At 47.4% G+C, this 22257-nt stretch overlaps 1 protein-coding gene across 2 annotated transcripts in view; it reads right to left on the reverse strand.

The window, feature by feature from the left end:
* THSD4 (thrombospondin type 1 domain containing 4) overlaps nt 1-22257 on the reverse strand; it is a 669073-nt gene that overhangs the window by 30673 nt on the left and 616143 nt on the right. For both annotated transcript variants that reach the window (XM_039469071.2, XM_010340286.3), the window contains 5 exons: nt 21694-21790; nt 14882-15157; nt 6251-6380; nt 4421-4625; nt 2763-2936 (listed from right to left, as the gene is read on the reverse strand). In XM_039469071.2, coding sequence (XP_039325005.2) covers nt 2763-2936; nt 4421-4625; nt 6251-6380; nt 14882-15157; nt 21694-21790 — 882 coding nt within the window. The remainder of the gene's footprint in view (nt 1-2762; nt 2937-4420; nt 4626-6250; nt 6381-14881; nt 15158-21693; nt 21791-22257) is intronic.

Genomic DNA, 22257 nt, shown 5'->3' on the forward strand with positions numbered 1-22257 from the left:
GCATAGTTTTCCAAATGTTTCATACTCTTAAAACAATACTGTATTACTTTATAACCAGAAAAAAAATCAACATTATTTGAAAAAGAATCTTTCCCAAAAAAAAAAAAAAAAAAAAAAAAAAGAAAGCCCAGCATCATTCTTTTCATCCATTTGTTGATACAGGAAATCCATCCAGTTTATTGTGAACACAAATGAGTTTTGGGTTGGTTAGAAATTCAGAAACTACAGCACAAAAGGATAAGCTGACGATACTAGGAATTTTTAGCCTGAAGAAAGTGGAATGGGTCCTGCAGTGGCTGTAGGACCAACCTTTTCTAAAGGACAGGGGGCTTAGTAAGAAACACTTTGATTCATTGTAAAAGGAGACCTTTTGACACCTTGAGCTGCACAGAAAACAGATGTAATTGGACACAGAGTGACTTTCTGATAAAGGGTTTGGACAAGAGCTGTGACCCATGTCAGGGACCCCGCAGAGGATTCTTCATGCTGGCCAGGAGGCGGACCTCAGAAACATCTTTCCTTACTGCTTCCACAGTGCCTCTAGCTAATGTTTGGGATGGGAGGCTTGGAAAATGGAGATACACGAGAAGAACTAGGATGAGCCCTCCGGGACTCAGCTTTACGGCAGAAGTTTGGGTCAGCGGCCAGGTCAGCATTTACTCTCCATCTGTTTCCTTTTTGGTTAGAGCCTCCCAGATGGCCAAATTAGTGTCTGCTCCTGGGCCTGAGGGCAGAGTCAGATACTCATCTTGGGAGCTCAGTATTTGCACCAAGGGTTCTCTATCTGGGGCCATCCCGGGGTTAAGGGGCAGGGGCTGTATGCCATGAGGTGTGGGGAATCCACAAGCAGATGAGTCGCTAGGTAAGAACCTCCAGGACCATCTCAGGAGGTGAGTGAAGGCTGCATTTGCAGGCTTCTGGATAACACTCCCTAGGGAAGAGGATCGTTACGGTGATGAGAGGGACAAAATTAAGGGGCATCTTACACCTCGGAGGGAGAGAAAACCTGTGTGAACACCTCTAGGGGTGATGCTCAAAATACTCAACGGCAGGTGCACAGGTCAGTGACCAGTCAGAACGAACACTGAACAGCTGGAGTCAGCCAATGTGGCAGTATGGGGCGTGTCTGCTGATGTCCCCAAGAAAAGGCCCTTCTTTGAGTCTGAGATACTGTGACTGTTGTTCTCATGATGCTGTGGGGTGGAAACTGGGGTGGGGGCTCACAGGCTGCATCAGGTCTCCTAAGATCCATAAACTGGCTGGGGGCTCCTCTGTCTTTTTTATGGCCTTGCTACTCAGAGTGTGGTCCTTGGACCAGTGGCCTCAGGGACCCAGGAACCTATTAGAAATGTACACTGTGGTCAGATGCAGTGGCTCATGCCTACAATTTCAGCACTTTGGGAGGCCGAGATGGGGAGATCACACGAGCCCAGGAGTTCAAGACCAGCCTGGGCAATGTGGTGAAACCACAAAAAAATACAAAAATTAGCCAGGGGTGGTGGCAAGGCAACTAAAGTCCCACCTACACGGGTGGGGGTGGGGAGCGGGCTGAGGTGGGAGGATCACTCGAGCCCAGGAGGAAGCAGCTGCAGTGAGCTAAGACTGTCCCACTGTACTTCAGCCCAGGCGAGAGAATGAGACCCTGTATCAAAAAAAAAAAAAAAAAAAAAAAAAAAAGAAAAGAAAAAGAAAAGCAATGTGGACTCCCTGACTCCACCCCACCCCTGCTGCCTCAGACCTGCACTTTAACGCGGTTCACGGGTAATGTGTAGGCACAGGATTCTAGCAAGGGAAGTGGGGCAGACCGACCTAGTGTATCCCAGTCGTGGGCTGCTAGCCAAGGTCAGAGATGGCCAATCATGTCCTGATCCCAGGTCAACTCCCTAGATCTCCCAGAGAATCCAGAACCTGGATGTGGTACCTCTGACAGCTGTGCAGCTGCCCTGGGCAAACCCTCTGGCCTCCCTCATGCCCGCCAGTCTGCCGCTGCCACCGGGAAGGAAGCACAATCCCTCATCTCCTTCCTCTCCTCTCCCTGTCCCGGGGTATGTCCTTCAATTTGTTTAGCGTCTTTTCTCAAACTTGATTTCTGATTGTGGTAGAAGACGCATAACATAAAATTGACCATTGTAACCACTTATAAGCCCGCAGCTCCGTGACACTGGGTACATTCACGCTGTCGTGTAGCCACCCCCCCATCTCCAGAACCCCTTTTTCGTATAAATCGTCTTTTTGCCCTTGGTAGATGGATTTCAACTATGACTGCTTTCCCTCGTATCCAGGTAACTGGTGGACCAAAGGTTAACTATATAGGCCTTTGAGTCATTCTTTGACACCTGAGACCCCCCCATGGGAGGTCAGGCTACTGGGGAGGGAAATGGGGTGAGGGATGCTTTGAGTTGGCAGGAAGCAGCAGAGGGCCTGCCGTTGCTGAGTATCTATGAGATGCCTGTACTCACGAGATACATGAAAGACGTGATGTAATTATTCGCTTTACTTAGCATGACTGAGTGACCACATGGAGTGCTAAGGAGAGTCCAATCAAGTTTTTCACCCATTCCTCACCTCTGGAGCCCCTCAGTCCTCATGTAAGGATAGAAGCCTATGATAAATCATCTCTGGGCTTCCCCCCACCGCCCACCCTCCTTGTACCAGAGCCGGAAATCAGCCTTGGGATTCTGAGCTTGTGACTGATCTTCCTGCGGTTTTGGGGGCAGCTGGCAGACCTCGGTCCCCGGCGCTCTGCCCGCCATCACACTCACCCTTTCACTCCACTCGGTGAGGAACCAGCTCTTGGCACAGGGTCCCATGTCGCAGTTCTCAATGTCATTCGGCCGGAGCTTCATGTTGCATTCCTCATCGTCAACCACGTCCCCAATGTTGCTGACACACTTCACGTCACGGGTCCTCTGTCCCACTCCGCAGGGCACTGAGCACTGAAACACACAGCATGCTGGTGTCAGGATAGCCAGTGGCTTCAGCTCTGGGAGAGAATCGCCAGCATGGGGCCTGCAGCCTTTGTTACCAGCCGCATGAGACCACGCCGAGGCCTTGTCATGCCTGTCACCACCTGGGGCAGGGATCTGAGCCCTAGAAAACTCTACAACCCTTTTCTCTAAGACCTTCTTAGATGCTTCGCCTACTGTAAACTAAAATTTAAATCCTCAGCCGGGCATGGTGGCTCATGCCTGTAATCCAAGCACTTTGGAGGCCAAGGCGGGTGGATCACCTGAGGTCGGGAGTTCAAGACCAGCTTGGCCAACATGGTGAAACTCCATCTTTATATATAAAAAAATTAAATCCTAAGCCCTCCAGCTGACTGAAAAGGCTTCCTCTTGGGCAAGGAGACCCCAGAGAAACTTTAAACATGGAGTTCCTGGCCATGACAGGATGGGAGGATGCACACAGCCTGTCATACCACCGCCCTTCTGAAATCTAGACACAACTAACCAGCATTAATGTTGAGAGAAATCATAAGATTGACCGAATGGACTCTGTGGCAATAAGATACCAAATTATAAACAGGATCTAATGCCATGGCAGGCAAGGGTTAAGTCGTGCACCTCTGCCCTTGAAGAATCAACCATGTTTTAAGTTGCCTGCGAAGAAGGTCTTATGATTCGCAGCTTATATCCTGTTCTGAGTAAAGAACATTATTGCGAGTCTCTTAGATCTTATGAATTCTTCCAACCGTTGACATGCTGATTAATATGTAACCTGTGGACGCTGAAGAGGACAATGGTTTGTTTCTGAGTCATAAAGTTTTGCTGATTTCTTTCCGATTCATGTTACTGTCTTGCACTTAATACATTTAGACTGTACGTTGTCCTCTGTAGCCAGTGATTATAACCTCTGTGCTGTACCGTCCAATGAAAAAGACAACTCCAATGCAAGGGGTCCCCCTCTCTTCTCCTAAACTTTCTTCTAAAAGCCTTTCAACTTGTCACAGACTTTGGACCACGTCCAATGTTGGTGGTGTGTCTTTTGGTCTTTACATTGGCTTCCAATAAATCTTGATCAAATTATTTCTGCCTTAACAGCCTTAATTTTGGTTGACACCACTTTATTCTTCCAGGCCTCAGTCTTTTCATCTATGAAATGGGTGGGGAAGATTGGAAGGAGCTGGCTCTAGCAGCAGCTGTCAACCTTCACTTCACCATGATGCACAGAACAGATGAGGCCGGTAGGACAGGACCCCCCTGGGCTCACCCATAAAGTTGGCTGTGGGCGGCACACACTACCTTGAACTCGACTAAACTATTGGTACATCCCATGGTTTGCAAAAACAGCTGTCCAGACCCCCATGGGATGGTTTCCCTCCTGTGGAACTCAGGGTTACCCATCTCAGGTCTTGGTGGGGGAGGCTGGAGAGTGTGGCGGGAGCTGGAGAGGGGCTGGCGCAGGCTGCTGCGCTGCGTACCGAGGTCCAGTCGGTCCGGATCTGCCACTCGCTGCAGATCTTGAGTTGGCAGGTGCTGGTGGTCTCGGGCTTCTCCAGGTGCTGGCAGCGGTAGGGCTGCACCGTCAGGCTGCGGTTGGCATACACCTGGCGGCACAGGACCTGGCGGTGCTGCATGCCCAGGCCACAGGTCTTGCTGCACTCAGACCACTCCCCGATGTCCCAGCTAGCTCAGGAATGAGAGAGCGAGAGAGACAACCTTCAGTCAACAAGAAGGGAGCGTGAGCCTGCACCAACTTACACAGAATGATCGGAATCACCGTGGGTGGAGTCTCTTACTAGAGCGTTGTTTAAAAGGCAGCCTAGGCTGGGTGCAGCGGTACACGTCTGTCATCCCAGCACTTTGGGAGGCTGAGGTGGGAGGATGGCTTGAGCCTAGGAGTTCTAGACCAGACTGGGCAACGTGGCCAGACCCCATCTCTACCAAAAATACCAAAGTTGGCTGGGTGTGGTGGTGCATGACTTTAATCTCAGCTACTTGGGAGGCTGAAGTGGGGGTAGGGGGGAAGGCTTTAGCCCAGGAGATTGAGGCTGCAGTGAGCCATGATTGTGCCACTGCACTCCAGCCTGGGCAACAGAACAACACCCTGTCTTGAAGGAAAAAAAAAAAAAAAGAAAGAAAGAAAAAGGAAAACTCTGGCTAAAGGTCATGACTCTGTAAATGAAGATAAATTTGCTTGGCATGCTATTTATCAATGATTAGGGCCAAGATTCTATAAAAAGCTATAGAAAACTGAAAAGGTACAAATGATTTTTATCTAGTAAAAAAAAAAACAAAACCCAAAACAACTGCCAAAGGTTAGTTTTATTACCCTGCAGATCATTAACCCATTTTTGCTGCTAACTTAGAAATCTTATTCTAGTGTTCTTTTTCATTAACAATTCCCATGTCAGCTTCCCAAACCCTCCTCTGTCATTTGCTCTATTAGTTAAATGAGACATCAGCCCATGCTCATCATATAGATGGATGAGAATTATATTTTTATTACTCTGAAAATTAGGTTTTGACCCTTTTAGGGCCCTTTCCCCTTGTTCTTCTTCAAGTGTCCTAGTTATCATTCAAAAACCAGTTCAAGGCTGGGCGTGGTGGCTCACGCCTGTAATCCCAGCACTTTGTGAGGCCTACATGGGCAGATCATTGGAGCTCTGGAGTTCTAGACCAGCCTGGCCAACATAGTGAAACCCTGTCTCTACAAAAAATACAAAAATTAGCCAGCTGTGGTGATATGCACTTAGTCCCGGCTACCCAGGAGGCTGAAGCAGGAGAATTGCTTGACCCAGGAGGCGAAGGTTGCCGAGATCGTGCCGTTGCACTCTGGCCTGAGCAACACAGCTAGACTCCACCTCAAAAACTAAAACAAACAAACAAACAAGAACCAGTTCAAGATCTCTCCTGAGATACTTTTCCTGGCCTCTCCAGGCTGATGTTTTTGTGACTTGCATTATCCTGTCTCTGTAAACAGCTCACCCAGGACACTCACTACACTGGCTTCTCATGCTTTGCTTCCTGCTTTGTTTTTCTTACCAGGCTCAAACCTAATTGCTCTGACTTTGCCAAGCGTGGGCTGTCCAGGAGTGGGCTGACTTGCTAAAGGCTATCACCCCCGGAGTTCAGCCTGAAAGACAGGTGTGCCTGCCAACCAGACTGCATTTTATGCATGGTCCAAGTCTAGTATTTCTAAATCAGATTTAGATGGACTTGAAACTAGATTATATCTGCTCCTGAGGTCCTGTGCACAGGTGACCTGAAGTAACCCGGTAATAAGCGACCTCAACGGAGGGGCATCTTACAAGGCTGGGCAAGGGAAGATGTTGCAAGGCTCCTCCTCGGGGGTCGGCTTCATGCTGGAGTCACAGTAGCTCTCGGGAGCCTCTTCGTGAGTGCTTCTGTGCACACAGCGGAAAATAGGGTACTGCGATCCTGCAATGACAGGAGAATGTCAGAAGGACTGTCCCACACATGGGGAAGCTGGGCTATGCGTGGAGATGCACAGAGACTTGGGTGCTGATGAAGAGAGGGCACAGAAACCATGAGGACAATTCAGACACGCACGCACACTCACACCCCCTTCATTTGAGGGTTTACACACACCTTCCTCACAGGGTCTTTGCTAGGAACTGCGGGGGTGCAAAGAAGAGCCTGCCCTAAAAGAAATCAACAATCTATTTGTGGACACAGTCTAAATATGCTCAAAAGCGGATACGAACCATCTTCATAATAGTTCAAGATAATAAAAGAGAGATCCCTAGGCAGGGGAATGATTATAGAATGAACACAAATAGTAACTTTGCTAAGTTTCTCCGGAAGCATCAAAAAGAAAGTGTCCTAAAAGGGTCAAGCTTCATTCTTGAGAAAGAACTGGGTTTGGGTAGATGTGCGCATTTGTATTTTGGCAGGAGGGGGCCATCTAGGTCATTAAACTGGAACAGAAGTACTTGCCTGACAAACTAGCCTTCTAGACTGGGTTGACTTGCTAAAGGCGATCAGCTGCTGAGTTCATCCTGAAAGATGCTTGCTAGACAGACTGCCTTTAAGGGACAGGTCGAAGCACAGAAATAGAAGATTCAAGAAAGGGCGGAAGAGCAGCTACCTTCCCCTTTGGCAAACATCTTACACGTTCTTCTAATAAAGTACCCACGAGACACTGAGTTTCTGAGGGACAGGGCTACTTCCTCATCTCTGCAGCCCCAGTACCTAGGATAGTGGCAGGTGTTCAGTAAATGACTGTGTTGAGTGAATGTTTGAATGGTGTTGAACAGATGTTTATATCAGCTTTATGTTTTTTGTTTTACTTTCATTGGCGTAATAAGGATGCATCTATTTTTTATAAAAAGCCAGAAGTTGTTAATTGGAATGTCTAGTTCTCAATTAAAAAAAAAAAAAAAAAAAAAAAAAAAAAAAAAAAAAAAAAAAAAAAAAAAAAAAAAGCTGCTTTAATTCTGCCTTCCTCTTTCTGTTGCCACCTGGTGGCAACACTGAACTAATGGACGTTTATAACGGGAAAAACGCAACCCCTGAGTGTGACGTCTGAACCAACCACCTGAAGATGCTTCTTCGTAACTGTCTTCCCTACGGTCCAGGGCAATATACAACTCCTGCCGGGAAGAATGCCATCCTCTCCTTTGCAGCTCTGTCTTATCTCTGTTGCTAATTGGCCAGGCATTTGTATTTTCTGAAACTCCAACTCCTTACGATTTTAACTGCAACATGGGGGCTAACTTGTAACATTAATGTCTCAATATTTCATCAGCCATGAAAATGTTTCAGTCGTTTTTCAAGCTCATCTTGTATGACACACCGAGCCAGAGGGTAGTAAGAAACCTGACAGTTTGCAAGACAGTGTTGAATCTGAAACGATCATTTGTTTAAATTACCCTGGCAGTAAAAATTTACAGTGTGGCTATAACTTGAGACCATTATTTAAAATAACGTTCCAATTAAGCACAATCATTGGCTGAGTAAAAGGCAGTACTGACTGTAAAGTTAATGGGACGCAAAAACTTTTGTGGAATTAAAGTCTGTCCAGCTACAGATCTCCTTCCATTAAATAGAACAGATTTTTAATTAAATTCAACAAACATTAGGCACATTGTGCAGTTATAAAGATGAATACATGGTTCACAGCTTTCAGTGTGCTCAACTGGGACTCAGCTGCTAAGAGATTAAGTTAAGATCTTACTTAGCCTATTCCTTTCCCTTCAGACCATGTGGGTTTAGCTTTTCCACTTACGTGCTTGTGGACAGGAAAGCAAAAGAAACTATCCCAATCACTTGGCACTTAAATAAGGGGGAAATCAAATTTTTCTTAGCAAAAGGATGCAGGCTCACATAGGAATGCTGTGTCTTGGGAAGATGGGTCCTGCTGGGGCTGTCCAGCATCTGGCCACTGCTTATCTTCCCTTGACATTTTATAGCCTTTATGAACACTGTCCATGGTCCAGCTCCATGGAAATGAACTCAGAGCCTCTCTGTCTCTCTGATGGTGGGAAAATGCCAGATCTACAATTTTTTTTTTTTTTTTTGAGATGGAGTTTCACTCTGTTACCCAGGTTGGAGTGCAGTGGCACAATCTCTGCTCACAACCTCTGCCTCCTGGGTTCAAGCAATTCTCCTGCTTCAGCCTCCCAAGTAGCTGGGATTACAGGTGCCTGCTACTGCATCTGGCTAATTTTTGTATTTTTAATAGAGACGGTGTTTTGCTATGTTCTCCAGGCTGATCTTGAACTCCTGACCTCAGGTGATCCGCCTACCTCTGCCTCCCAAAGTGCTGGGATTACAGGCATGAGCCACCACGTTCAGCCCAGATCTATAATTCTTGAGTCTAGTGACTGCAGTGGTTTCTTTGGGTATGTTTTATTATCTTTAGAAAGGGAGAGAGCAACTGGCCACCTCCCACTGTTCAAGATTGCAATTCAGTTATTCCTTTACTTGCTAGCAAGCAGGAACAAGGTGGTAAGGTCAGGTGCTGGCTGGGCTTCAGGCAGCAGGAAAAAATCTGCGATCAGTTGGGTCGCCTTATATGCAGGTGCATTGATTAAAATAGAAATACATCATGTTGAAGAAGGGGACTGTACCACAGGTAATTAGTAGATAATAAATGAGGTCGGTGAATTCTGGGGTTAGTGTAGAGGTCAATGGGACATTAGGGAAGAGAGACAAAATAAAGAACAAGAAAAAATGAAATGACTCCAGATTTAGAACTCTAGGAATCAACTGAAACAAGCCGAGAGTTTGACAGAGGCCTGGTGAATGGCTGTGTGTGTAGAGACCACACTTGGACGCCAGCAATGGGGCCCTTCCCTGAGATGGTGATGTCATGATGCTGGAAGCATTTAGACAAAGGGAAATTTGACCATGAAAAGCACAGAACTGTGTGGTGTGGTTAGCTCCACCAGGAAGGACTGGAGAGGGCCTTGGGAGAGGATGTGTGTGAAAACACACAACGAGATCGCAAGGGGAACAGACTTACTCTGTGCGTAAGTGACTTGGACAATGCCAGCAGGCTTGGGATTTCCTGGTCACTTGCCATGACTGCTGACAACCGTGAGACGAGCTCCACATCTGTGCCTCTGCATTGCCTCGTCTATCCTGCATGTCTGGTGCCATCACCGCCTGGGAGGGAGCAAAGGAGGGGCCTCCACGGGCTGCCACTTGTCACATAAAAGCTAAAGGGAACTAGGATTGCCCGAGAAGGGACGGATGAGGAGTAACACATCCCTGGGCTTGCTTTATTTCCAAGGCACCTCTTCAGTATCTCTTGGGCCTGAGAACTGGTGCCACTCACTGGATAAAGAAGAGATAAACATGTCATTTCAGACATTCTGAGTGGCAGATGCTGAGACTGAGACAGAGACAGAGACAGAGACAGAGAGAGAGAGAGAGAGAGAGAGAGAGAGAGAGAGAGAGAGAGAGTGTGTGTGTGTGTGTTGTGTGTGTACATGAACACATGGGTATATGTGGGCTAAATATCAAAAATGGGTCCTGTGCATGCTCAGTTTCTTACCTCACATTTTTGTGAATCTGTGTGTGTGTGTTTCTGCAATGCAAAGGACAGAAGATTAAATAAAATCATGTGGAAATCTGGAGGAAAAAATTGTTTTTGTTTTTTTTTTTTTGGAGATGGATTCTCGCTCTGTTGCCCAGGCTGGAGTGCAGTGGCGAAATCTTGGCTCACTGCAACCTCTGCCTCCTGGGTTCAAGCGATTCTTCTGCCTCAGCCTCCCGAGTAGCTGGGATTACATGCATGCATGCATCACCACATCCAGCTAATTTTTTGTATTTTTGGTAGAGACAGGGTTTTGCCACTTTGGCCAGGCTGGCCTTAAATGCCTGATCTCAAGTGATACACCTGCCTTGGCCTCTGAAAGTGCTGCTGTTACAGGTGTAAGCCACCGTGCCTGGCCGCTTGCTCAATTTCTAACAGGTAAATCCACATTCTTTATGCTATGTTGACAGAACATGGGTAAAGGCAATCATAGGCTTGTATATCTAGGATGCAATAAAGATGAAAAACTACCCTTATGCCTTTTCTAGTAGCTCATATATTCCACATCTGAAATGCGGTGATGGGCCGGGCGTGGTGGCTCACACCTGTAATCCCAGCACTTTGGGAGGCTGAGGTGGGTGGATCACGAGGTCAAGAGATCGAGACCTGGCCAACATGGTGAAACCCGTTCTCTACTAAAAATACAAAAATTAGCCAGGTGTGGTGGCAAGTGCCTGTGGTCCCAGCTACTTGGGAGGCTGAGGCGAAAGAATCGCTTGAACCCAGGAGGCAGAGGTTGCACTGAGCCAAGATTTCGCCACTGCACTCCAGCCTGGTGACAGAGCAAGACTCCATCTCCCAAAAAAAAAAAAAAAAAAAAAAAGAAATGTGGTGATGATATATTCATTTATTCAAGACACACAGGAGTGCCTACTGTGCACTTGGTATGATGCCAGGTGCAGAGGTTGTAAAGTGTGTATTCATGGAGACAGCCAAGCTGGGAAAGAAATGTGTCTTGAATTGCTGTGAGGTCCCAAGGATGAAGTGCCTACCTGTTCTTTGCAGAATCAGGAAGGCTTTGTAGAGGTGGTGGTCTCAGAGCTTGGAGTATGAGCAGGAATATGCTGGGCAGATACCAGAGTGTAGTAAGGGAGGGATACCAGAGTATAGTGAGGTAGTAACACAGCTATGTTTTGCTTTTAGCCTATTTATTTACCCGCTTTTACCCTGCTTTATTTAAATGTCACCTCCATACCTCAGCGTGGATCACACAGCCTGGGGTGGGTTGTGGGAGCACAAACCGGAACCTTTGGTTATGAGTTTGCTCAATTAGAGAGATCGTGGGAGCAGCTGGAGGGCGCACAGGGAAGCGGTACATGCTTTTGCCCTCATCTCATACAGCCCACAATGAAAGGCCTTATGGGCTCTGGACAGGGTGAAAGAGAATCTTCTCTACATGTCACCCTTGGTAGAAAAACACACAGTGGGCTGGGTGCGGCAGCTCACACCTATAATCCCAGCACTTTGGGAGGCTGGGGCGGGTGGATCACAGAGTCAGGAGTTCAAGACCAGCCTGGCCAATATGGTGAAACCCTGTCTCTACTAAAAACGCAAAAATTAGCCAGGCATGGTGGCGTGTGCCTGTAGTCCCAGCTACTCGGGAGTCTGAGGCAGGAGAATTGCTTGAGAACTGGGACCCAGGAAGCGGAGGTTGCGGTGAGCCATGAATGCGTCACTGCACTCCAGTCTGGGCTACGGAGTGAGACTCTGTCTGGAAAAAAAAAAAAAGTTTTATTCTTTTTATGACTTTCCCTGTTTTTGCCTAGTTCTGAATGTATCTGGTTCCTTTGATGGGCATCACACCACTACCTAAAGGTAGAATATTTCAATAATAATACATTTTGATCTCAGGTTCCTATATCAATTACATTACATACTGTTTACCTCTATAATATCACAGACAGAGTCTCACTAGAATGGTTTTGGCCTTAATGCAGAATTATTTCTAGCTTTCTGCCTCTGTCAAGACATATTTTATAGGCATTTAATTTTTCCTCATAAAGTGTATAAAAGAAGTTGGTCCAATGAATCTGCAGTCCACATTCTTTGCACATGTATTAAGTATGAGCACAGTAAAATTTGCACAATAAAACCTCTATAAATCAACACTCCGGTTACCAAATCATTATGGAATTGCAGAGGCTCCAGGCAGGAAAAGCTCCAGCCCCCAAGAAGAACTGAAGACTTAAATTCTATTCTCAAAAGCCACTAAGCCGATGCTTTGAAAAACATAAAAACTTTAGAAGCTGTCAGGAAAGATTTTTCCTGTGCTAATTTTGTGAGAGGTTCAAAACTTTGTACTTTTAGATGCAAGTATCAGAAGAAAAGAAAAAAAACACACCCCAAAGCAATGCTCTGGGGTATCACACAGTTCCCCAGTTTGCAGAGACTCCAGGAGGAGATAGCCTTCCTGTTTCGTTAGCAACCTCCGCTCAAAAAACAGCTGTTTCAGAGGATCAAATAGTACTTTACTACAGGTAAACAGGAGACCATTATCATATATGAGAAGGAAATTATAACCACACAGTTCATAGGTGTATCCTTGCAACGAGTCACCTTGAAACAGAAGTGGCATTGATTTCCAACCTGGTATGGAATGCCAGATAAAGGCTTTCTGGACATCACATTCCACATCTAAACCTCGGAGTTTTCCAGGAAATGGGACTTCTGGGTCCACTTCAAATTGCTGATGTGACCCCTGTGACACAGCCATGCTCTGTTTTCAGCCTATCACAACCCTGCTTTACTTAAATTTCACGTAAACTGTATCCTTCTCCCAAATCCCACAAGCCTATCTTCTCTTTTGTTTGGAAAGACACCCTGTGCTTTCTCTGGTGCTGTGGACTCTCTTGTTGTGAGGGGTCAATAAAGCTGGCTCTGTCGGGCTTCAGGTTTGTCCCTGGCGATGCCACTGAGATGGCACCCCTCAGAAGAGCAGTGGTTCCGTTTCTAGATTGTGGATCTTCAGATACATTCTGCCATTTTCATTTCACTTCCTGAAAGTCAGGGCCGACTTGTGAAAAGTTGTTAAACAACACGCTAAATGGGAAATGTCAACCCGCACTCTAAACTTTCCGTGTTCAGAGCATCAGATAAGGACCTCCCTGGGTTTTACAGTGGCTTTCTGATTTTGGGGCGTCCATCAAAGCAGGGAGTTTGAAAGCCATTGCATACTGTTAACCATTGTCTGCCCATGTCCTGCCTGAAATACCATGATTGCTTCTGGAAAGTGTCTTTAATAAAGCTGGATACAGTTTGGCTTGGAAAAAAAATCATAGCTGATTGGGTTAGAAGAATGGATGAATGCAAGGTTGGGACTTTCCTGGGATAGTACAGGAGTTGTGAGTGCTGGTCAGTGTAAAAACCAGCTAATTAACACACCAAGCTCCCGAAGTATGTTTTGTTTTCTGAAATCCTTAGATTTGAGAATCAGTTTCAATGAGGATTTGTGAAGTCTTCCACAGCCCTGACTTGTAGATTAAATTTTAGATCTTGAAGCATGTGAGCGTATTCTGTTTATTAATGAATATATGTGTGCAGCAGGCCTGAATTGCTCAAACCCTGCACATACCAAAGACAGGCCCTTGGCCAGCTCCTGAAAGATAACCTCTAAGCCCTTGAAATATTCCACCTGATAAGAGTATTTTTTTTTTTTTAATGCCTGAAGTCTTGGGCCACGCGGTATTGATTTGGCGTCTGGGTTGGTAAAGTAGCTAGTGTCACTCAGGTGGGAGCTGCATACCCACACGACTGACCCCATTCAAAGCCCTGGACACCAAAGCTTGGGTGAGCATCTCTGGTTGGCAGTATTTGGCATGGCTGCCAGCCTCTGAGTTACACCATTTCTGAGAGCATTAATTGCATCCCCGTGTGACCCTGATGGAGGGGATACCTGGAAGCTGGCGCCTGGCATCTGGACTTTGCTGATGGGCCTTTTCCTTTGTTAACTGTAATCCCTAACCGTTGACTGTAATGAATTGTAACCATGAGCAATTCATTACTCTTCCAGGTCTTATAAGTCCTTTGAGCCAATCGTTAAGCCTGAGGGTGGTCTTAGGGGCCCCAACGCAATCTCACACCCATGAGCCATCTCACAGACAGGCTCACAGAGGTGAGGGTTTGCCGCATCCCTTGGGATGGGGTCCCCAACTGGCACCAGGCCATGGCCTGTCAGGAACCAGGCTGCACAGCAGGAGGTGACTGGTGGGTAAGCAAGATCCACGATGGCGTTAGGTTCTCATAGGAGTGTGAACTCTCCTGTGGCTCATGCAGGCAAGGGATCTAGAATGCGCACTCCTTATGTGAATCTAGCTAATGCCTGATGATCTGTGTTAGGAGAGTGTCATCCTGAAACCATGCCCCCATCCTGCCACCATCCATGGGAAAATTATCTTCCATGAAACCAGTCCCTGGTGTCAAAAAAGCTGGGTGGATCACAAGGTCAAGAGATTGAGACCACCCTGGCCAACATGGTGAAACCCCATCTCTACTAAAATACAAAAATTAGCTGGGCATGGTGGCACACACCTGTAGTCCCAGCTAACTGGGGAGGCTGAGGCAGGAGAATTGCTTGAACCCAGGAGGCGGAGGTTGCAGTGAGCCGAGATTGTGCCACAGCACTCCAGCCTGGCACCTGGTGATGGAGAGAGACTCTGTCTTGAAAAAAAAAAAAAAAGCTGGGGACTGCTGCCTTGGGCCACTCACACATTCCTTGCTTAGGGTTCTTCGGGGGTCCACCTGTCCCTCACACAGGCTCACCTTTCCCACACCGATTAGTGCGTTCCCTAACACACAAAGCACTTTTGAAAATCAGTGAGACAGAGGAACATTGCAGTAGGAATGGCAGCTGTGAGCCACAGACGGTTCACAGGCTCACCTTTCCCGCAGGTCGTGGAGCATTCTGTCGTCCCAAGCTGCTTCCAGTTGTGATCCCGGCTTCGCCGTGGGGGCTGCGGTGCCGGTGGCACCAAGGTGTCTGGTCGACGGGGAGAAAATCTGTCTGGATGCCTGACCGGGAAGGTCTGTGCCGATTCCGCGGTGAACGTCTCAGGGGCCTCCCCACGCGAGTCCTCCTTCTTCTCGTTCCTCCCTTTTGCTTCTCCTTCCTCCTGGCTCCTGCCTTCTTTCACTAACTGGCCATTGAGAGGTTCCCCTAGGAGAAGGAGGCGTGTACACACAGAAGCAGGATCAGTATGGATGCTGAGCTGCAAAGAGGAAATTGTTTCAACAGCAGACCCTGTGTAGCATGAGACTGTTTCGAATTCACAGCACATAAGCACATCTGTTTAAAACCAGCAGACAGCTATTAGTGCTTTCCCTCACCTGCAGGGCACTTTTGAAAATCAATAAGACAAAGACGAACATTGCAGTAGGAATAGTAGTTGTGAGCCATAGATAGTTCACATAAGAAGAAATACAAACCGTCAAAGTCATACAAAAATCCTCAGCTTCACTCCTAATTCCATAAATTCACAGGAACAGAACACCACCACCACCTCTATTTACCTAACGCCAAAGATTGGAAAGTTTGGAAACCCTTAAATCCTAAAACGCCTGTTGAAGGTGCAGGAGAACATACTTTCAGTCACTGTGGAGGAGGCTGCAAATTGATCCATAGTTTGCAGGGAAATTTGGCATTATCTGCCCTAATTTTAAATGCACATACCTTTTGACTTAGCAATTCAGTTTCTAGCACATCTGTCCTGCAAATATTTTCTTCTACATAAAGCAGAATATACAAGTATGGTTACTGAGGATTGATTGACTGATTGATTGATTGGAGATGGAGTCTTGCTCTGTCACCCAGGCTGGAGTGCAGTGGCGCGATCTGAGCTCACTGCAACCTCCGTCTCCTGGGTTCAAGCAACTCTCTGCCTCAGCCTCTTGAGTAGCTGGGATTATAGGTGCTGCCATCACGCCTGGATAATTTTTGTATTTTTAGTAGAGATGGGGTTTCATCATCTTGGCCAGGCTGGTCTTGAACTCCTGACCTCATGATCCACCCACCTTGGCCTCCCAAAGTGCTGGGATTACAGGCATGAGCCACCACACCTGGCCACTAAAGTATTATTTGAAATAGCAAAACAGTAGAACAGACATAAATGTTCATCAGTGGTACTGGTTAAACTACGTTATGCTACAAATACAAAATGGAATACTATGTGATTTTTGAAAATAATGCAGCAAATATATGTTCCGGCATGAAGAAGTGAGTGAATATTGTTTGGTGAAAGAAAAAAGCTTCACACACACACATACACATAGACGTAGCAGGTCACTTTTTGAGATACTAATTTGTGTTTGGTTTTCTGTCTTTATTCCTCCACCTCCTCGGATTTGAAAGAGGAGCCAAGTCCTTAGATGTTATTGCTTTGTTTTTGTGCAGGACAGAAAACAAACGCTGCTAGAAGTCAACAGCTTTCCTTCCAAGACTGCAGGCCTAGGCTGTCATTAAGGCTAAGTGGATGTCCCTGAGGGGCCAGCCCAGAAAGGAGGAGGGCACATTTTGAGAGAGAGAGAGAGAGAGAGGAGAGGAAGAGAAAGACAGAGAACAAGAGAGAGAGAGGAGAGACAGAGACAGACAGCAAGAGAGAGAGACACAGAGACAAAGCAAGAGAGACACAGAGACAGAAGGCAAGAGAGACAGAGAAAGAGAAACAGAGATCAAGAAAGAGACAGAGAGAGCAAGAGATAGAGACAGAGTGAGAGACAGAAACAGAGAGCGAGACAGAGAGAGAGCAAGCGAGACAGAGAGACAGAAACAGAGATCAAGAGACAGAGAGACAGTGTGAGAGAGACAGAGAGTAAGAGAGAGAGATGAGAACAAGAGGCAGCAAGAGAGAAAGAGACAGAGAACAGAGAGCAAGAGAGACAGAGAGCGAGATACAGAGACAGAGCAAGCTAGAGCGCAACAGAGAGAGGTTTTCAAGGCGAAGGAGAGGTAGGAGTGCAGGGTCTTGGTTTGCTGAGTGCCATGGAGCCTTAGGTGTGCTGGACGACGTTCCAGGAGGAGGCCACACCTGTGGTGGGAGAGGGGCCTGGCTGCCAGCCTCACCAGCATCCTGTGCCCCCCATGCAGGTTGGAAGGAGCAGAGCCCTAACCTGAAGGCCCCATGAGGCTGCTCCTGGTGGCACTAGCAGAATTAGTGTGGACAGACCACCAGGGGGTCCGATGCTTTGGCCTGTCTAAGAGTATAGATCTTTCCTTATACCTGGGGGGGGGGGTGTGTGTGTGTCCCAAGCAGACTGTGATGGAATTATCTACTGCTTTCAAAGAAGGGGGAAGTTGAGGTCAGATTTAAATTGACTAATGGAAAATAATAATGTGCATTATTCCTTGTGCATCTGCGACTGTAGTCAATGATTCAAATGGGCCGCAAACACGTTTGTGTATGCGTAGAGAAAGGCTAGGCACAGCCCCACCCAAGGGTTAGACTCCCTCTGGGAAGGGCCTGGGGTTAGGAGCTGTTGATTTTTAAAAAATAGACTTTTTTTTTTTTAAGAGCAGTTTTAGATTCACAGCAAAAGTGAGTAGAAAGTGTAGAGTTCCTGGGCCAGGTGTGGTGGCTCACGCCTGTAATCCCAGCACTTTGGGAGGTCAAGGCGGGCAGATCACGAGGTCAGGAGTTTGAGACCATTCTGGCCAATATGGTGAAACCTCGTCTCTACTACAAATACAAACGTTAGCTGGGCATGGTGGCATGTGCCTTTAGTTGCAGCTACTCAGGAGACTGAGGCAGAAGAATTGCTCAAACCCAGAAGGCGGAGGTTGCAGTGAACTGAGATTGCATCACTGCACTGCAGCCTGGTGACAGAGGGAGACTCTGTCAAGAAAGAAAAAAGAAAAGGAAGGAAAAGAAAACAAAGAAAAGAAAAGAAAGAACAGAGTTCCCATACACCTCCTCCCCCCACACAGGCACAGGGTCCCCAACCGCCATCGTCCCACATCAGAGCGGTACATGTGTTAGAAGTGACGATCCTACATGGACACGCCGTTATCATTTAGAGTCCATAGTCCACACGAGAGTTTGCCTTGGGGTGAACATTCTATGAGTCTGTGCCAGCGCACAGTGACATGTATCTGCCAGTGTAATGTCACATAGAGTAGTTTCACTGCCCTGAAATCCTCCGTGCTCCACCTGCTTATCCCTGTGTCCTCCCAGCCCCTGGCAACCACTGATCTTTTTACTGTCTCCACAGTTTTAACTTTTCTGGAATGTTATGTAGTTGGAATCAAACAACACGTAGCCTTTTCAGATTGGCCTCTTTCATTTAGTAACATGCATTGAAGGTTCCTCCACGTCTCTGTGGTTTGACGGCTCATTTGTTTTTAGCCCTAAATCAAATTCTATTAGTTTTTATCTGTTCACCTATTGAAGGACTTCTTGGTCACTTCCAAGTTTTGGTAATTGTGTGGCAGTTACTTTTGACTCTCTATATTTCTATTTTGATTGAATATTGTTCAAGTATGTATCATTGTAATACGAAATAAGGAGGCAAATTCTAGGGTTACCAGAGAACACAGTTAAAACTACAAGGGGCCTGGGTGAGGTGACTCATGCTTGTAATCCCAACATTTTGGGAGGCCGAGGTGGGAGGACTGCTTGAGCCCAGGAGTTCAAGACCAGCCTGGGCAACAGAGTGAGACCCCATTTCAGTCGAAATAATAATAATAAAATCATTAAGGTTGTCTAAGCTTTTTTTTTTTTTTTTTTAATTTTCAGACAGAGCCTCACTCTGTCATCCAGGCTGGAGTGCAAGTGACTCACTGCAGCCTGTACCTCCCGGGTTCAAGTGATTCTCATGTCTCAGTCTCTTGAGTACCTGGGATTACAGGTGAGTCATATCTGGCTGCTTTGCGTACTTTTAGCAGAGATGAAGTTTTGCCATATTGCCCAGGCTAGTCTCGAACTCCTTGGCTCAAGCAATCTGCCTGCCTTGCCTTCCCAAAGTGCTGGGATTGCAGGCGTGAGCCACTGCAACCAGCCTCTCAGCTTTTTCACTAGGACTTTCTTACCTAGTTGGCTAACTATGATCCTTCATGGTTTAAAATGTGACATGCAAATGTGATGAAAAAATCAGGACCAGGCACGCCGATATAAATGAAAACTGTTCAAGATGCTGTTGGACAAAACAATTTTAAAAATCTTTCGGAGCCTTGTGCTGGGCACTATGCTGGGAGGGACATCTGATTTATTCACTCTCCTCCCATGTCCTCCCTCCTGCCAAAAACCACCTTGTGGGGTTTTTTTTTCTATTCTGTAGACTAGGTATGTGTTCAGAGAGGTTGCTGATCTGCCTGAGGGTGCACAGCAAGAAGGTGTGGATCAGGATTCCAACTCAGACTCCACTGATATGGAAGAGGAAGCCTGGTCACAATGCCCCTGCTCACCAACTTTTGACAGGTGACCCTTCCAGGCCTGCCCTGTCCCAGAGAGCTGATCCCAGAACCCCCAGGCTATTCATGAGCTGAGACCCATCAGGCCTGACAGAAATCATCATCATCCTGATAGATTTCAAATAGTCTGTCTGATTATCCCTGTACACCAGCAAAGGACCCCAGAAATCTTATCCAAACTTGGTTTCTCAAACTGTGCGTTGCTTCTGAACATGACATAAACATTCTCTGTTGCACTGAGTGTGCTGACTTGGAGTCTGGACAACACACCCCCTCCCCATGTGCTGGGGACGCACCCGACTGTTGACTGACTGTTCTTCTCCCCAGCGTGTAGCTGTCAGATAACCTGGTTATCCCATCCAAAGCTCAGAGAAGGATGGATGGGCCAGGTTTGGCATCTGTGCCTTTATTTCCTCCTGGGATACGGATGGGACCAAGTAACCTCTCAGCCACGTAACAAGCACAGGAATGGTCACACAGGCCCTCCTCAGGTCGCTGCCCAGGTGTGGGACCTGGACAATTATCAACCTATTTTTTCTAAGCTTCCATTTCCTTACTCTTAAAATAAGGCTAATAACAGTACGTCCCTCCAAGCACCTTCCTCTGTCGTGAGAATTCAGCACAGCAGTTTATAAGTCCTTATACACAGCAAGGACTCAGTGCGTGTGAGCTGCGGTTACCACGAATACTTCCGCAGACCTTCCTATTTTAAGGAAGGTGAAGACTGTCTGCATTTGGGGGGTGGGCTCCATCATCCTCTGCTCTCTCTGCAGACTCAGAGAGCAGTCCTATGCCCAGCGCCAGCCGAGAGAAAGCTGTCTGCTCTGCCCATAAGAAGAGCCCACTGGGAAGACTCAACACGGATTGTCAGGCGTGAACTCATTATTCTTGTCTTATAGGTCAAAGTATTATCAACAGAAACAAAAGGGGACCAAGAGAAAAGGCATATAGTAGACAGATAATGGCCCCCTAGAGATGTCCACATCCTCATCCCTGGAATCTGTAAATATGCTACCTTACCTAGCAAAAAGGGCCTTTGCACGTGAAACTAAATTAGAGATTTTGAGAAAGAGGGATTATCCTGGATTATGTGGGTGGGCCTAGGGCACTCTCAAGGGTCCTTATAAAGGAAGGAGAGAGATGGATGAGAGTCAGAGAGGAGATGTGATGAGGCCAGAGCCGGACAGATGTGAAAGTGCCAGCCTGCTGGCTTTGAAGGTAGAGGAAGGGGTCAGAACCGAAGCAGGCAGGTGTCCCTAGAAACTGAAAAAGGCAAGAAAGTGGGTTCTCTCCTAGAGCCTCCGGAGACAGCTAGGCCCTGACGACCTTCATTTTGCCCCAGGGAAACCCGTTTCAGACTTCTCACCTCCAGAACTCTGAGAGAGTAAATTTGTGTTGGTTTTTCTTGACTTTGAGAGAGGATCTCATCTGTCGTACAGGCTAGAGTACAGTGGTGCGATCATGGCTCACTGCAGCCCCCACCTCCTCGGGCTCAGATGACTCTCCTACCTCAGCCTCCTGAGTAGCTGGGATTGTAGGCACACATCATCACACCTGGCTAATTTCTGAATTTTTTTTTGTAGAGATAGGGCTTTGTTCATGTTGTCCAGGCTGGTCTCGAACCCCTGGACTCAAGCGATCCACCTGCCTTGGCCTCGCAAAGTACTGGGATTACAGGCGTGAGCCCCCTTGCCAGGCTTGGAAGCTAGCAGAAAGCATTTCAAATGCTGACCTGGCAGGGCAGACCCAGGATGCTCACACCATTTTTTTTTTTTTTTTTTTTTTGAGACGGAGTTTCGCTCTTGTTACCCAGACTGGAGTGCAATGGCGCGATCTCGGCTCACCGCAACCTCCGCCTCCTGGGCTCAGGCAATTCTCCTGCCTCAGCCTCCTGAGTAGCTGGGATTACAGGCACGCACCACCACGCCCAGCTAGTTTTTTTGTATTTTTAGTAGAGACGGGGTTTCACCATGCTGACCAGGATGGTCTCGATCCTTCGACCTCGTGATCCACCCGCCTCGGCCTCCCAAAGTGCTGGGATTACAGGCTTGAGCCACCGCGCCCGGCCTCACACCATTTTTTAATCGAGTGAATGACACAGTCTCATCAGCGAAGGCTCAGACAAACGGTCAAGCCCGCTCCAATGCCAAGGCCCCTTGGCTCTGAAATATGCGTCCCTGGGTTTTCTCTGTGTTGACTGAGAGACAGAGGGTGGATGCACAAGAACTGAGAGAGAGGCGGCTTTTCGGGAAGTGACCCGGAGTGCCCGGCCACAAGACAAGGGGTTCTACCTGGTCTCCTGTGGGGCGGCACCTGGGGGCTGATGGCGTTGGTCCCCATGATCACGTACTCGTAGTGCACGCCTGGGTTTGGCTGCTGGTGTATCATCTGCCGACAGAAACATCAGTGTTACTGCACCTGGCCCGTACGCACACCCCTTCTCCCGCTGGCTTGGGTTTCAACGGCATTAACAGAACTATCGATAAGTGACCGGGAGGGTCCACTCTAGGACGAATCTAGCAACATTAGCGAACCTGTGGCGGATGAAAGGAAGTCATTTCCCGATGGCTTTTTGTCCCGTACATTTGAAGGATGAAGACCTTAGGCTGAGGCAGTCAGAAGAAAGCTAAGCTAAGAGTCAAGATTTTCTCAGCTCCCAATGGGAAGACGGAGCAATGGTAGCAGCACCTTCCTGCCGGCTCCCAGCCGCGGTGCTATGGCTTAGGTTTTGCTCAGCGCTCCCCACGCAGATGAATGCGTGTCCACTGCAGGAGACCCGTTTTAACAGTAGGTGGCGCGAGAGAGTCACGCAAACCAGCAGCAGACATCCTGGACAGAGCCATCCCGGGATCCTT

This window comes from Saimiri boliviensis, chromosome 2 (genome assembly GCF_048565385.1).
Source record: "Saimiri boliviensis isolate mSaiBol1 chromosome 2, mSaiBol1.pri, whole genome shotgun sequence".
In the NCBI taxonomy this organism is placed as follows: Eukaryota; Metazoa; Chordata; class Mammalia; order Primates; family Cebidae; genus Saimiri; species Saimiri boliviensis.